The sequence below is a fragment of the Coffea arabica genome, chromosome 10c, assembly GCF_036785885.1.
Source record: "Coffea arabica cultivar ET-39 chromosome 10c, Coffea Arabica ET-39 HiFi, whole genome shotgun sequence".
Classification (NCBI taxonomy): Eukaryota; Viridiplantae; Streptophyta; class Magnoliopsida; order Gentianales; family Rubiaceae; genus Coffea; species Coffea arabica.
Window position 1 is genome coordinate 45,526,989 of NC_092329.1, and position 13,206 is coordinate 45,540,194.

Here is a 13,206-nt window from a genome sequence, read left to right on the forward strand (position 1 = left end):
CATGATTCTCCCTAATTTCACATGTGTATTAAGTAGCCGCGACACTGCTCCGTGTGCCATACATATGTTCCTCTCTCACTTAATCCCCAAGCAAACCAAACTCGTACCCCTCCTGTATACAAATTGACATCATGTACAAGTAAAGAAACATGAAATCTGCATAAAGATTAGAGCATAAAAGCAGGAAAAGAGTCCACACTATCATTTTCACATTTGTTAGCAATACTTTCATTTACATTTTTAATCATTTAAGACGCGAAATGCATCTCTAATTCCATTTAACTTACAATATAAAGAAATAAATAGCTTTAATTGTGATAAAAAGTAACAATATGTACATCTTCTAAAATTGTTAGAATTGTTAAAAGATCAATATATAATTGTTAGAACTTAATAAAATTGTTATTCAACACATATGAAAATTTCATAAAAAAAATTTCATTGAGCATGTTGTTAACTGATCTGTGATGTTTATTTCAGAACTCAAAACATAATGCCATAGTAATTTTTTTTTTTGTCAAAATTGCTGTTTGAATTGTGAGTTTTTCACAAAATTTTTTGAGATATTCACATATTTTTAATTATTTTTACACCTCACAAAATTTACTTTACTATCTTATATTTTTCTACAAAAAAAATCCCAAAAACTCTAATCCAAATGGGTCTTACTTCTCTCAAGTCACGTCAATTATCATCACATTGACTTGAGAGGAGTAATCGCGTTTGATGCGGCATTAAAATTTTAGTAGCAAATTTTCAAAAGAATTCAACTACACTAAACTAGTTCTCTATTGATTATTTTAATTGATAAGAGATTTTGATTTTGATTATTTATTTTTTGTGACATTCTCGTTTCCTTTTATATTTAGATTATAGATTTTTTTATCAATCATCAATAAAGTTAAAATTTATAATCAACCAAAAATTAGTTTTTGCTAATCATACGATAATTAGATTATATAAAATCTAAAATTTTAATTTTGAATAATCAATTTTTTCATTTGCTTTTATATTTAGATTACAGATTTTTTTGCCAATCATAAAAAAAAACTAAAATTTATAATCAATCAAAAAATAACTTTTGCTGATTATATATAATCTAAAGCAAAATTGAGAGAGGTTAAAATTCGGGAGTTGGGCCATTTTTTAATTTGTATGTTGGTAAGAGACTTTTAGGGTAATAAGATACTCCTTTCCAAAAAAAGTACAACAACAAAAGTGAAGGAAAATAAAAAAGAAAAAGAAAAGAATTCAAAAGAAGAGAGAAAGAGAGAAAAAAAGGCTGAGGAAAGGTCCGTGAGGACAAAAGAATCAAAGAGTCGGCGCCCTTTGTCTACGCCGACCAATTATCACATCGTTTCCCCTACCTCTCAAATCTCCTCCTTTTTCAACCCTTTTCTTTCCATCTATACTACTTTCTCTTTTCAATTTCTTTTCTTTTCCTTACTTATTAAGCTTTTTATTTATTTATAGTTAGCCCTTTAGTTTGATGGTTAACCTCTTTGATTCTTTGGTTTTTGCCTAATCGGTCTAATTTTCTTCCGTTTTAATATATTTTTTCCACTAATCGGAAGAAGATACCCGATTTTGCTTGTTTTTAGTTCTAGGGTTTTTCTTTCAACCCAGAAAATTTCTTTTTTTTTTAACTGGTTTTTTCGAGTTGGGGAAAAGAAATGGGAGGAGGGGCAATTGCTGAGCCGAGTCAGTCTCAAAGTGACAGAACTGCTGCGAATTATAATAGTAGTAATGCTGTGGATGTCAAAGATGGTAAAAAGAAAAAGCGTCGATCCAGAAGAACCAAGCAGAATTCTTCGATTCCAGGTTATTTTCTTTTTTTTTTCTTTTTATAATTTTTGTTTATGGTTTTGTTGTAATTATGCATAATTTTTACTTTGCTGTTCTTGGGAATTTTGAATGCTTTAGATAATTCTATTATGGGGTTTTTTTAAGTGGTTGCTTTACTGTTCTTTTCTTTTAAGGGCTTTAATTTTTCCTTTTTCGATAGGGCTATGAGTATTAGAAAGTTGTTCTTTGAGTACTCGTAGATTCTTAAAGTTTGAATCTTTCTGAAAAATTTTATGCTCTGCTGTATTAAACATAGGAAATCGATAGTCTTGGTAAAAAATTATTTTCAAAACTGCCAAGTTTTGAATTTTGGTTAATGTCTTCAAATCAGTTTTTTTTTCCCTTTTTATATTGGCTCTTTTTGTTAGTAAATGTTGTTCTGTTTAGTGAAGTAATGCTGCTTCTGTTTTTTCCTTCTTTGGGAAAGTCAGTGAAGGGTGAAAAGGGCATGCTAAAATGGTTAATTGATGAAGAGTGTGCAATTGTTAGTTATTTGTTGTGTAGGGAATAATTAAAGGTATTCATGCTCAGTTTTGTACAAATTCTATTACTCAATGTACAGAGAATAGTGTTTTTATTGTACATAGTTCAGTGACAATTGACAATCCTGGCACGCTTTTTCACAAATTTGTGGTTTCTCTTTTTGTATTATATATTAGGAATGTTTTGTTCAGAAAAGTGACTTTTTGCAAAATTTCTTATCTTGAAGCAGCCAGTAGTGGTTCAGTGAACAATGAGATACATGTTGGGGAAACGGAACTTTTGGATAATGTGGGATCTAATGAGAATCAAGTTCTGCGAGCATCTGATGTGGCTTTCAGTTCATTGCCGGTTATGCATGTAACTGATCAGAAGTCAGAATGTGAAAAAGGAAGCCTTCAAAATCAGCATAGTTTGGAAGCTGATGATGAAAATGGAAGCGTAATTTCCAACTGCTGTCCTGAGGCAATTGTTGGTTGCCAAGTGTTAAAAGACTCAGATGTGGATGTGGATGTGGACCCGTTGCCATCCCACAGGGGCAATGGTAGAGCACAGAGAAAGTATTTTGCCTCGCACTGGCCTGAAGAAGCTGTTTCAAAGGCACTAGAGGTGTGTTTAGCAATGATATTTGATCACTGTGGATGTTTAATGTGAGTTTTAGATATGAAGGTGGCTCTTTTCTCTTTACATTTTGCAGAATGGAGAAGTTTTCAAGGCACTATTTCGTGTCAATGCTCACAATAGACTTGAGGTTTGTTCAAACTATTATCCTTTTAAGCCAATTTGGATTCCGCCATCATGATGTCTTGTATGCCATATACAGAATGAATGATGGTCTTTTACCTATTCCCTTGCAGGCCTACTGCAAAATTGATGGACTGCCAACAGATGTTCTTATTAATGGGTTTTTGGCTCAAAATAGAGCTGTAAGTGCCCCGTGTCTTTCAGATATTATGTTACTTTTAGTATTTTTTTTGCAAAATGTCGTCCTGTATATCAAGTTAGATTTGGTCCGAAATAAGTAGTTCTAAGACACTCTAGTTGAGTATGTCTACAGATGCCCTAATACAAGCCTTTGAATCTATGTCAAATCTTTGCAGTAGTTGAGGAATTTAAATCTAAAAATGATCGTCTCGTCAGGGCTTTATATGTTTCTTGGATGCTAAATTATTGGTTTTAGGTTCATGGGGTGGAGTTCTTGTGGATCTTTCTAACTAGAAAAAAAATTGAATTTACAAGATTTTTCCAGAAAGACTTTTCCAAAAAGCCCTGGAACCAGTTGCAATGTAAGACCAGTTATAAATTCAGGTTTTCATTTGTAGGTTTTTTTGTTAAAAATCTTTTCCCATACAACAAAACATGAAGGTTTGCTCATTTTCTTTGGTCACAAATGACTTTGACTTACAACTGAACCAGATAAAAAAAGTTAGTTTCAGTTCTCAGCATGTGTTGGTTTATGTTCATGGCAATATATGTTTTGTTGTCTCCCTAAACAAAATTGATCTGGAGCCTTTTTGTAGTTAGTTTCAGTTCTCAGCATGTGTTGGTTTATGTTCATGGCAATATATGTTTTGTTGTCTCCCTAAACAAAATTGATCTGGAGCCTTTTTGGTATTAGTTCATATTGCTCGTTTCTTTTAATTTAGATGCTGGTTGATAGTAAAGTGTGCTTATATAGGTTGAGGGGGACATTGTTGCTATCAGAGTTGATCCTCCATCTTTATGGACTAAAATGAAAGGATTCACTGCCACAGTGGAGAATCCTGCTGCCGTTAATGATTGTAATTTGCATGCAGAAGCTGCCACTGTCATGCAAGATTGCCTTAAAGGGAAAAACAAGGTAGATATGGATAGCGATTGTTCTGATTGTGGGCATTTTTCGACTCCTAAAAATAGGTTGTGCTACAAAAATGGCTATTGCTCTGAAGAAATTGTTTGTCCGGAATTTGTAGGAGCATCAGATAAAGGTTATTTGAATGGACCATGTTCTCTTATGTCAGATGATTTGGGAGCTGGCTGTTTTATCAGGAGTGATGAAGCTGTATATTCAGTGGCAAAACTCTGTGGCATTGTGAATTCATTTCCATCAAAACGCCCAACTGGTAGAGTTGTCAGCATAATTGAGCGGTCCCCTCGGCGGAACACTATTCTTGGATTTCTTGGTGTTAAGCAGTTGATTCGCAGTAGAGAGGTTAGCAGCAAAGACTCCAAAAAGAACAAATTCTCGTCATTTTCTGTGAATCATGAATTTATCATGTTAACACCGACAGATCCAAAATTTCCAAAAATGATGTTATCTTTGAAAAGTCTACCGCCACACATCGAGAACAGGTTGATGGTCGGTGATGCAACAGTTGAGATGGACCTTGTAGCTGCAAGCATTGTTGACTGGGTAGAAGAAAGTAATGTTCCAGAAGCACGAGTGACTCACAGTTTTGGAAGAGGTGGAGAAATAGAAGCACATATTGCTGCTATTTTGTATGAAAATCTAATTGATGCTTCTGAATTTGCTCCAGAAACTCTTTCCTGTCTTCCACATGGTCCTTGGGAGGTACCACAAAAGGAATTTGAGAGTAGAAGGGATTTAAGAAAGTTGTGCATTTTTACAATTGATCCTTCTACTGCTACTGATCTTGATGATGCATTGTCAGTTGAAACCTTGGCAAATGGCATTTCCCGAGTGGGGGTTCACATAGCTGATGTATCTTACTTTGTTCTACCAGACACTGCTTTAGACATTGATGCCCAAATTCGATCTACAAGTGTGTATATGTTGCAGCAAAAATTGCCAATGTTGCCTCCAATACTTTCAGATAATTTTGGTTCACTAAATCCTGGAGTGGACAGACTTGCTTTTTCAATGTTTTGGGACATAAATCCTACTGGGGAGGTTTTAGATCGGTGGATTGGTCGTACTATAATATGCTCTTGCTGCAAGCTTTCATATGAGCAAGCTGAGGACATAATTGATGATCGATTTGATGTTCGGCGTTCTAATTTTCTACTAAATAATTGGCCAGATTTACATGGCTGCTTTGAGTGGTCAGATGTAATTACATCTGTTAAAATTCTTAATGAAATCTCTAGGATTTTGAAAAAGAGGAGGTTGAATGATGGGGCTCTATCATTAGAAAGCCCTAAAATAGTTTTCTTATTTGATGAAGATGGGATTCCTTATGACAGCGTAATTCGTCGGAGGAAGGGATCAGAGTTTCTCGTCGAGGAGTTTATGCTTTTGGCTAATAGGACAGCTGCAGAAGTGATTACTAGAGCCTATCCTTCTAGTGCTTTATTGCGTAGGCACCCTGGACCAAATTTGAGGAAGCTAAGAGAGTTTGAAGCCTTCTGTAACAGAAATGGTTTGATGTTAGATACCTCTTCTTCTGCCCAGCTTCATCATTCATTTGAGCGCATTAGGGGCGAACTAAAGAACGATTCAGTGATGTTTGATATTCTCATGTCCTATGCTTCAAGACCAATGCAATTGGCTGCATACTTCTGTAGTGGAGATACAAAGGATGGTGAGAGTGATAAGAGTCATTATGCCCTCGCTGTTCCCCTTTACACCCACTTCACTTCCCCACTTCGTAGGTATCCTGATATTGTTGTACACCGGACATTAGCTGCAACTTTGGAAGCTGAGGAAACATGTATGAAGCATAGGGAGTCATTGCAAAAACTGGATGCGAATGAATTAATGGGTCTTAAATGCTTTACTGGTGTGCAGTATCTTAAAGATATTGTAGAATCGGTTGAAGCTCAGGAATCATTGTCTGCTGCCGCATCTAAGCATGGCATTCCATCTGCAGATATAATTGCTGATGTCGCTGCTCATTGCAATGATAGAAAATTAGCTACGCGACACGTGAGTGATGCTACTAATAAGCTCTACACATGGGCACTGCTCAGAAAGAAAGAGGTATCTACAATTATCTGCTCTAATTGCTTTCCAAAGTTAGTCCTGTGACGTAATTCCAATTTTTGAACTTTGTATCTTGATAAGCATTTAGTTGTGTTGTAGGCATTCCATATCAATGACTTAGGTGGTGCTTGACAACCTTGAAATGAAACAAATAACTGAAATCCGATATGCGATAACTGAATATCATTTTATTGAAGACTGATGCGTATCCAGTGAACCAGAAGTGTGGTTTTCTAGATTTACGTGATGATTTTGGTTGACCTATTTGATGAATGCAGCTTAAAAACCATTATGTCCATGATATTGCTCTGTCTTTGTTATTGATATTTTGTATGAATAAATACTATTCCAGAACATCAGCCTTTAAGTTTCTTATCTTTTCCTCCTCCTCCTTATTCTTCTTCTCCTCCTCCTCCTCTCTCTCTCTCTCTCTCTTTTTGTCCCTTTTTTTCCTTTTTCCTGGGGTAGCAGTGGAATGCATCAACACTACAATTAGGCATGGAAAAGTACGAAGGTTTTAGGAAGAATGGTGATATACATAAAAGAGGAACTAATAATCTATTAGTGAAGGGGACAAAATAGTTGTGTATGTTCTTTATTTTTTTACACATGGGGAATGGATTTTTTTTTTTGTTTGAATAGTCAAAATTTCTGATTTTTATTGTTCCTCGTTTTCAAATCTCCTATTTGTTTCTGCATGGAGGTGTGGAGATTGCAATACACAATCATTTTCCTTGACATTCTCTGGAGTGGATAATGAAAGAGCTGGCCAAGGGTCGTGTATTTTTAGAGGGGAATGATAGAATAAATGTGTGGTTAAGTAAGAGGAAATGGTAATCTCTGTATGGTAGAAAGTCTTTACAAAAGAGTGTTACTTTTAGATTTAATGTACTCATGCTTGATGTGCAAGCCTTCAGTCTAGTGTATGTTGCTGAAAATTTGAAGCCCTTTCTTTTGAAGCCTAAGATTATCAGTAGAAGTCACTTGGCACAATGTATTGTCCTAAAATGTTCATTTTGACAGTTGAAATAAGTTGGTGAGGCAGCACCATTTATTTGGTTTTTCTCTTGATTGTTTTTCACTAAATTTTATTTCAGAATTCTCTAATTTTCCCCTCTGATAGTTTCTTGATTTTCTGGTGCAATTGGAATTCACAGAGTATCTAGCTGATTGTGGGCTGAATCACTTACTTTTTCCTAGCTGTCGTTTCCCTATGCAATTCCAAGTACTTAATGCATAACAAGGCGATATTGCATTTTGTATGGTCCCCTTTTTAGGTGGTGTTTGTAGTATTCTTTAATTTCTCCATGATGAGATCAATTTGATGAAGTATTATGGTTCTTAGGAAAGGCAGAAACTTGCATGACTAAGACAAGTATAACTTTAGTTAAGAGAACATTTTGGTTCAAAGACAAATATCATTGGTGATGTAATACTGCCTTTCTTACTGATATAAAACATTCTGTCTTCTCTTTTTGTTCCTCTTGTCCTGCTATTGAGACTCGAATTGGGCTCATTGGCCATTTGGAAATAGTGGGACATGAATTGGAGTTGTGCTTGCCCCTTCCATAACCAACACTCCTGCCTCCTCGGCCTTCTTTTTTTTTTTTTTTTCTTAAGATAATTATTTTTGGTAATTAAGAACGAGTGGGTGTATACTTTGAGATTAAACTTCATCAGCGCTGACAATGATTCCTGTTCTAAAATTTCCTGTGCCTGTTATGCTGTCACAATATGTTAAGGGGGCATGATTTTGGTTAGGTTCATTTATATGCATAGTTGTAAGCTGAGATAATTATTCTCCTTGTACCAAGATTAAGCGCCCCATTCTATCCTGTTTTCTTTTTCCGCCCCCTCCCTCCTCTCTTGATCTTTGATGTAACAAAGCTGCATGAAGTCTACATTTTGTGGTGTAATATTTTGAGATTGTAACTTTATTGATACTGAGAAACTGGTAAATTTCTCTGATGTGACGCCTTCTGTTATCTTTAACTTTTCACTGTGCTGCAGGTACTATGTTTGGAAGCTAGAGTATTGGGGTTAGGACCAAGGTTCATGTCAATATACATTCACAGACTAGCAGTAAGTTCGCTTCTGGTTATGTTTTTTATGTTGGTTTAGACAAGTTTCATGTTTGTGATGTAGCCTGTAGTGTATTTATTCTTATTCCCATCCTTGTAATAGGTTGAGCGGCGCATATACTATGATGATGTGGAAGGTTTGGCTGTGGAATGGCTTGATGAAACCTCCACTTTGGTGCTTAGTCGATACACATATAAGCACCATAACAGGAGGGGTAGCCCAGGTAAATGCAGGAGACTTGAAGAAGTGGCCTGGATAGTTAGTCCAGCTGACATCGGATCAAGGCAGAATTTGTATGGACGTAACGGTAGTGATAAAGATAAAGTTGACTGTCAGATTGATGGAGATGTTATATTATCTGCAACATCTGAAAACCTAGTTGTTGAACCTGCTGTTTTTCCCCTCACTGTGCATCTCCTTTCAACGATACCAGTTGCTCTTCATGCAGTTGGTGGGGATGATGGTCCTATTGATATAGGGGCAAGGCTTTATGTTAGCTCATATTTCAGGTAGGTTAATGATGACATGTATTATGGGTAATATGTTTTCAAGCTAAGCAAGATGATAAGAGGGTTTTGGTTTTTTGATGGCTCTCAGTTTGTGTAGATATGATAGTAATGTATAGGTCAAGTAGGGCGTTTTCAGGGTGACGAAAAAATAAGGATTTGTCCAGACCTCGTGATGACTTGCGAATATGATCGTTGCTGGGTATTATCTGAATGGAGGTGTAGATAAAAGGGTTCCATGTTTGGCTGTTAGGTAGCTGCTATTACGGAAGCTGCTTTTCAGGAACTGGCTGGTTTTTTGTTGGCCAATTCCGACATTTATGACATGGTTTTGACGTGCTTAAATTAGTCTTCCATGCTGATATTGAAAGCAGAAAATATTCTTGCGATTCTTTGTTGGCTCTGCTGCAACCCAATGTTTTTAAATTTGGGTGTTACCTCAAATGCCTCTGGGGATATGATTCTTATTTGTATGATTTTAACACATTCTTTTAAGATATGTCACTTAAAAGGGTTTACGATGAATTTTATTGCTAATAGAATATATTCTCTAAATCTTATCTCTGCAATTTTACTTACTTTTCAAATTAAAAACTGCCTTCCTCAGTTGCAACTGCAGAAGTGTTACAGTTTGTATTAAAGGGAAAAGTGATGGCAATAAATGTTTAGGACATCATGTGGTGTTCTTCTGGCATTTTGTGTACATTACTAGTAACTATTCAACAAGTAACAGTTCATTGAAGGACTTGACTAGTGACATTTTGGCATAGTCTAAGGGTATAAATCGAGAATTTTGATCAAAGATTTTGAAGTCCACGCTATTCGTCAAATTTAAACTAGAAAAATGAATTGGTTACATGCCAAACGCTTTGTACACATAATATCCATATGTACATACATGTATATATATATATATATATATACGTATTTATGTGTGTGCGCGCGCGCAGAGTAAATTGCATGAAATGATTGAGTAGTTCGTATTTAATTGTATTCGTAAATATATCATCTTAACTAACAAGTATGGGCATTTGAAAATGGTACACTAAATTTTTTTTCGAAACAAAAAATGGTAAACTAAAGTTAACGGGTAATTGACTAAAATTTAAAATTAGAAGATACAAAGGGTCAGCATACTATTGACATTTTGTTTAGAGCATAGGTATCATGTGTTTCGTGCTCTTAAATCAAGATATCAAATAATACAATATTGATTATTATGTTTTTATCTTCGCAGTTTAGTGAATAGTGACCATGATTTTCAGTTATGTGACTGAATTCGGAGGTAGTTTGAAATAGTTTTTTAAAAAAAAAGTGAGCCACGAAGGAATAAAATAAAATTATGGTCAAACTAAGACCAATGAAACTCAAATATGTTGTATAATATCTGGAATTTCGGGCTATAAGGACTCATTAGGATCCAAAATGTCAATTATCATCTTGGTCAATTCTAGTGTTGTTGTTGAACAACCGGATGCCACAAAATTGCGTACCAGGAATTTTCTCTGACCCAAACGTTTCTTACCAAACCTTTTCGTTTTAATGGTTCACTAGCTGGAAAGTCTAATTTTTTCGGTTTGCATTAAGAGAGTAACTAATTTTTAATATTTAAAGGTTTGAGGGCTGGATCAGCTTAAAAATTAGCCTAATCAATGTTTTTTTTTTTTTAATTTTATTTGACTAGGCGGTTGGAGTTGAATATCAAAAACATTGCTTTGTATCACTTGAAAGTATTAAATTGTGATTTTTAAAATTTGAATGACCAAATTGAAATTTAGTGGATTAAAATCAAATCAATACTATGTAATTTGTTTGTATGCGTGTTTTTTTTTTTTTTTTTCTAATCTAACGTCAATAATCTATTCTACTATTATATTATAAGGGGACGAGGAGCCCAACGGGTTTTTATGTATGGAACTGAAAATGAGCCTCTAGACAAACTAAGTGTATTATTATACTCTCTAAATTTTTGTTATGAAAAAAGGAATATACTTTTCCTTAATGCCCCGACTTGGTGCACCAGACAGTTCTAGGAGACTCTTGCAGGCATAATTTGTATGTATTTGTTGGATGACAAGCCGTGAAAACCTGGTGAATGTGATTTGCTTTGAGCTCCAAACCGACCCATATTGGATCAAGATGGATGGTGCCACTATGTCAAAGCCGGATAAGAGGTTTGTGATTTTTTGATTCTTGAAAATCTTTTACTTCTTCTGGCAGAATAACTATTCAAGATGTTGATTAATTTAATCCGCTGCGTCTTCGCGTCTCTGTACGGAATGAGAGGAGAGGATATGGAGAAATTTATAGGATGACTATTGAATAGAATGGTAAAATGCAGTAAACCCCTTGTACTTATTTTTTTTCCCCTCGAAAACAATAGAAATTTCAATCAAAGTATAAAACTGTATAGTTAATAAACGAAGTAGGGATGGCAATTGGAGCGAGTACCCGCAGGAAGTTAATGGGACGGAATTAGAGCGGGGTGGGAGAATTGTTTTCTTTTCGTTTAGAAACGGGGCGAGAACGGAGAAGTATACCCCGTCCCACTATCTGTTAAAAAAAGTAATAAATATATATATGTATATAATTATATATAATATTTAATTTAATTAATTACAAACTTATATATATTTAGAAAACTGGCTACAACTTGCATTCTAATTCTGTGATGAATCAGAATGAAAAAGCAGTTAACTAAACAAGAGGAAACTCTGGCTACAACTAGCCTGGATAGTTCTTGATACTGAACAAACTCAAATTTAATGAGTTCTTGCATGACCGAAGTGATTAAATCTTTAATGAGGCAAATGCATATCCTCGGTTCTGTGCACAAACTGGGGCATTAAAGGCCTCACAAATTGACAAAGACAAATGAATGAGCTGCAACAGTAATAGGCTTAGAAGCTTCGACTATTTGCGGTTTTAGAGTTGGGGTATCAGATGCCGCTGTGAGCTTCAGTGGAGTCCCATTTAACAGCAATACATCACTCTAGATGTATCCATCTTCTGGAGTCAAGTGGTACTCTTCTCTTTGTTGTCCAACTTCAAATTTGCCGCCCATATTGTAGTCATTCACAATTGAAACTTCAAAACTGGTCGAATTTGACACGTTGATTATCAGGACTGCAATGCCAGAGCTAGTCTTTGAGCAATGAGAATCCACATGCAAATTTTTATTAGCCCGTGGATGCCCCTGCAGGAGAAGCGGGGTGGGGCGGGGGGAATTAGTGGGCAGCCTCTCTCGCTCCAACTCTGTCCCGTTGCCATCCCTAAAGCAAAGGCTCAAGCACTTCCATACAAAAAGTGTACTATGGCATTGAGGGATAATCCACTCCTCATCAATATCTATGCTGAAGGTTTTGTATATAAGTGGTCTGTTCCACCTGAAGTTGGTTATCAACTCATGGACTTTTTTGTTAAACTGCAGTCCTGAGGTTTCCTTATCTTCAGTTTACCTTGAGGACTGTCAGGAATCCACTTGTCTTCCCATAACCTGGTGTTTTTACCATTTGCCTATTCTCCTCATAGTTCCTTCCTCCACTAGTTCTCTAGCTTCCATCATGCTCTACCAAATCCAAGATGCATTCTTTGGAACTTCACACTTGAAGAGGGATTCATTTTGGTAATACTTTGCCTTTAGCATCCTGTTCACCAAAAGATTTCAGCAAGTTAGCAGCCTCCACATTTGCTTTCCCAAGAGAGCTCTATTAAAGTCTTCTAGGTCCTTAAATCCCAGTGCACCCCACTTCTTCTCCTGTGCTATCTTCTTCCAAGAGCACCACTGTATTTTATTCTTCCGTCCTTCCTCTCTCCACCAGTAGTTTGCCGTAATTGAACAAATGTCTTTACACAATTTTTTTGGGAGCTTGAAGCAAAGCAGGACATAAGTGCCATGGTCACTGCTTTAATCATCACTTCCTTTCTAGCGGTGCTTAACGTCTTGTTCTTCCAGCTTTGTATCCTTTTCTGTACTTTGTCTTTGATCAATACAAAAATTTGATCCTTTGTACTAGTCATAACCATAAGAAACCCTAGATATTTCCCTTGAGAACCCATCTGGATATTACCCAAATATTGACAGATCACCTCTATTCTATTTGAGGTCAAGTTTTAACAGAAGAACACTGAGATTTTTTCTATATTTGTAGATCACTTCTTTTTTAAATCTGGCATGTCACTTATAACCAAGTTGCACTTTGCCGTATCAAAAATGATTAATTCCAATTCAATATTGCAAAAAACCATGTGGGTATTACCCAAATGTTGACAAATAACCTCTTTTCTATTTTGGGTCAAGTTTTAACTGAAGAACACTGAGAATTTTTCTAAATTTATAGATCACTTTTTTTTCAAGTCTGGCCTGTCACT

The 13,206-nt window shown here is 35.7% G+C and overlaps 1 protein-coding gene across 2 annotated transcripts; it reads left to right on the forward strand.

The window, feature by feature from the left end:
• The first annotated feature begins 1,251 nt into the window (after positions 1-1,251).
• LOC113714839 (DIS3-like exonuclease 2) lies at positions 1,252-9,360 on the forward strand. 2 transcript variants are annotated; one of them, XM_027238948.2, is made up of 7 exons: positions 1,252-1,821; positions 2,555-2,934; positions 3,023-3,076; positions 3,183-3,251; positions 4,004-6,244; positions 8,258-8,329; positions 8,432-9,360. In XM_027238948.2, the coding sequence occupies exons 1-7, from the start codon at positions 1,674-1,676 to the stop codon at positions 8,840-8,842; spliced, it is 3,375 nt and encodes a 1,124-aa protein (XP_027094749.1). In that variant the 5' UTR covers positions 1,252-1,673; the 3' UTR covers positions 8,843-9,360. The 2 variants fall into 2 exon arrangements, with proteins under 2 accessions (XP_027094749.1, XP_027094750.1); XM_027238949.2 differs by having other exon boundaries at positions 2,558-2,934.
• Positions 9,361-13,206: the final 3,846 nt, after the last annotated feature.

What these genes read in the sequence shown, in the direction of transcription:
- LOC113714839 (XM_027238948.2), top strand. Translation starts at nt 1,674, where the DNA reads ATGGGAGGAGGGGCAATTGCTGAGCCGAGTCAGTCTCAAAGTGACAGA. An exon ending in CACTGCTCAGAAAGAAAGAG is followed by an intron (nt 6,245 to 8,257) that starts GTATCTACAATT and finishes ACTGTGCTGCAG; the next exon opens with GTACTATGTTTGGAAGCTAG. An exon ending in TATACATTCACAGACTAGCA is followed by an intron (nt 8,330 to 8,431) that starts GTAAGTTCGCTT and finishes TCCTTGTAATAG; the next exon opens with GTTGAGCGGCGCATATACTA.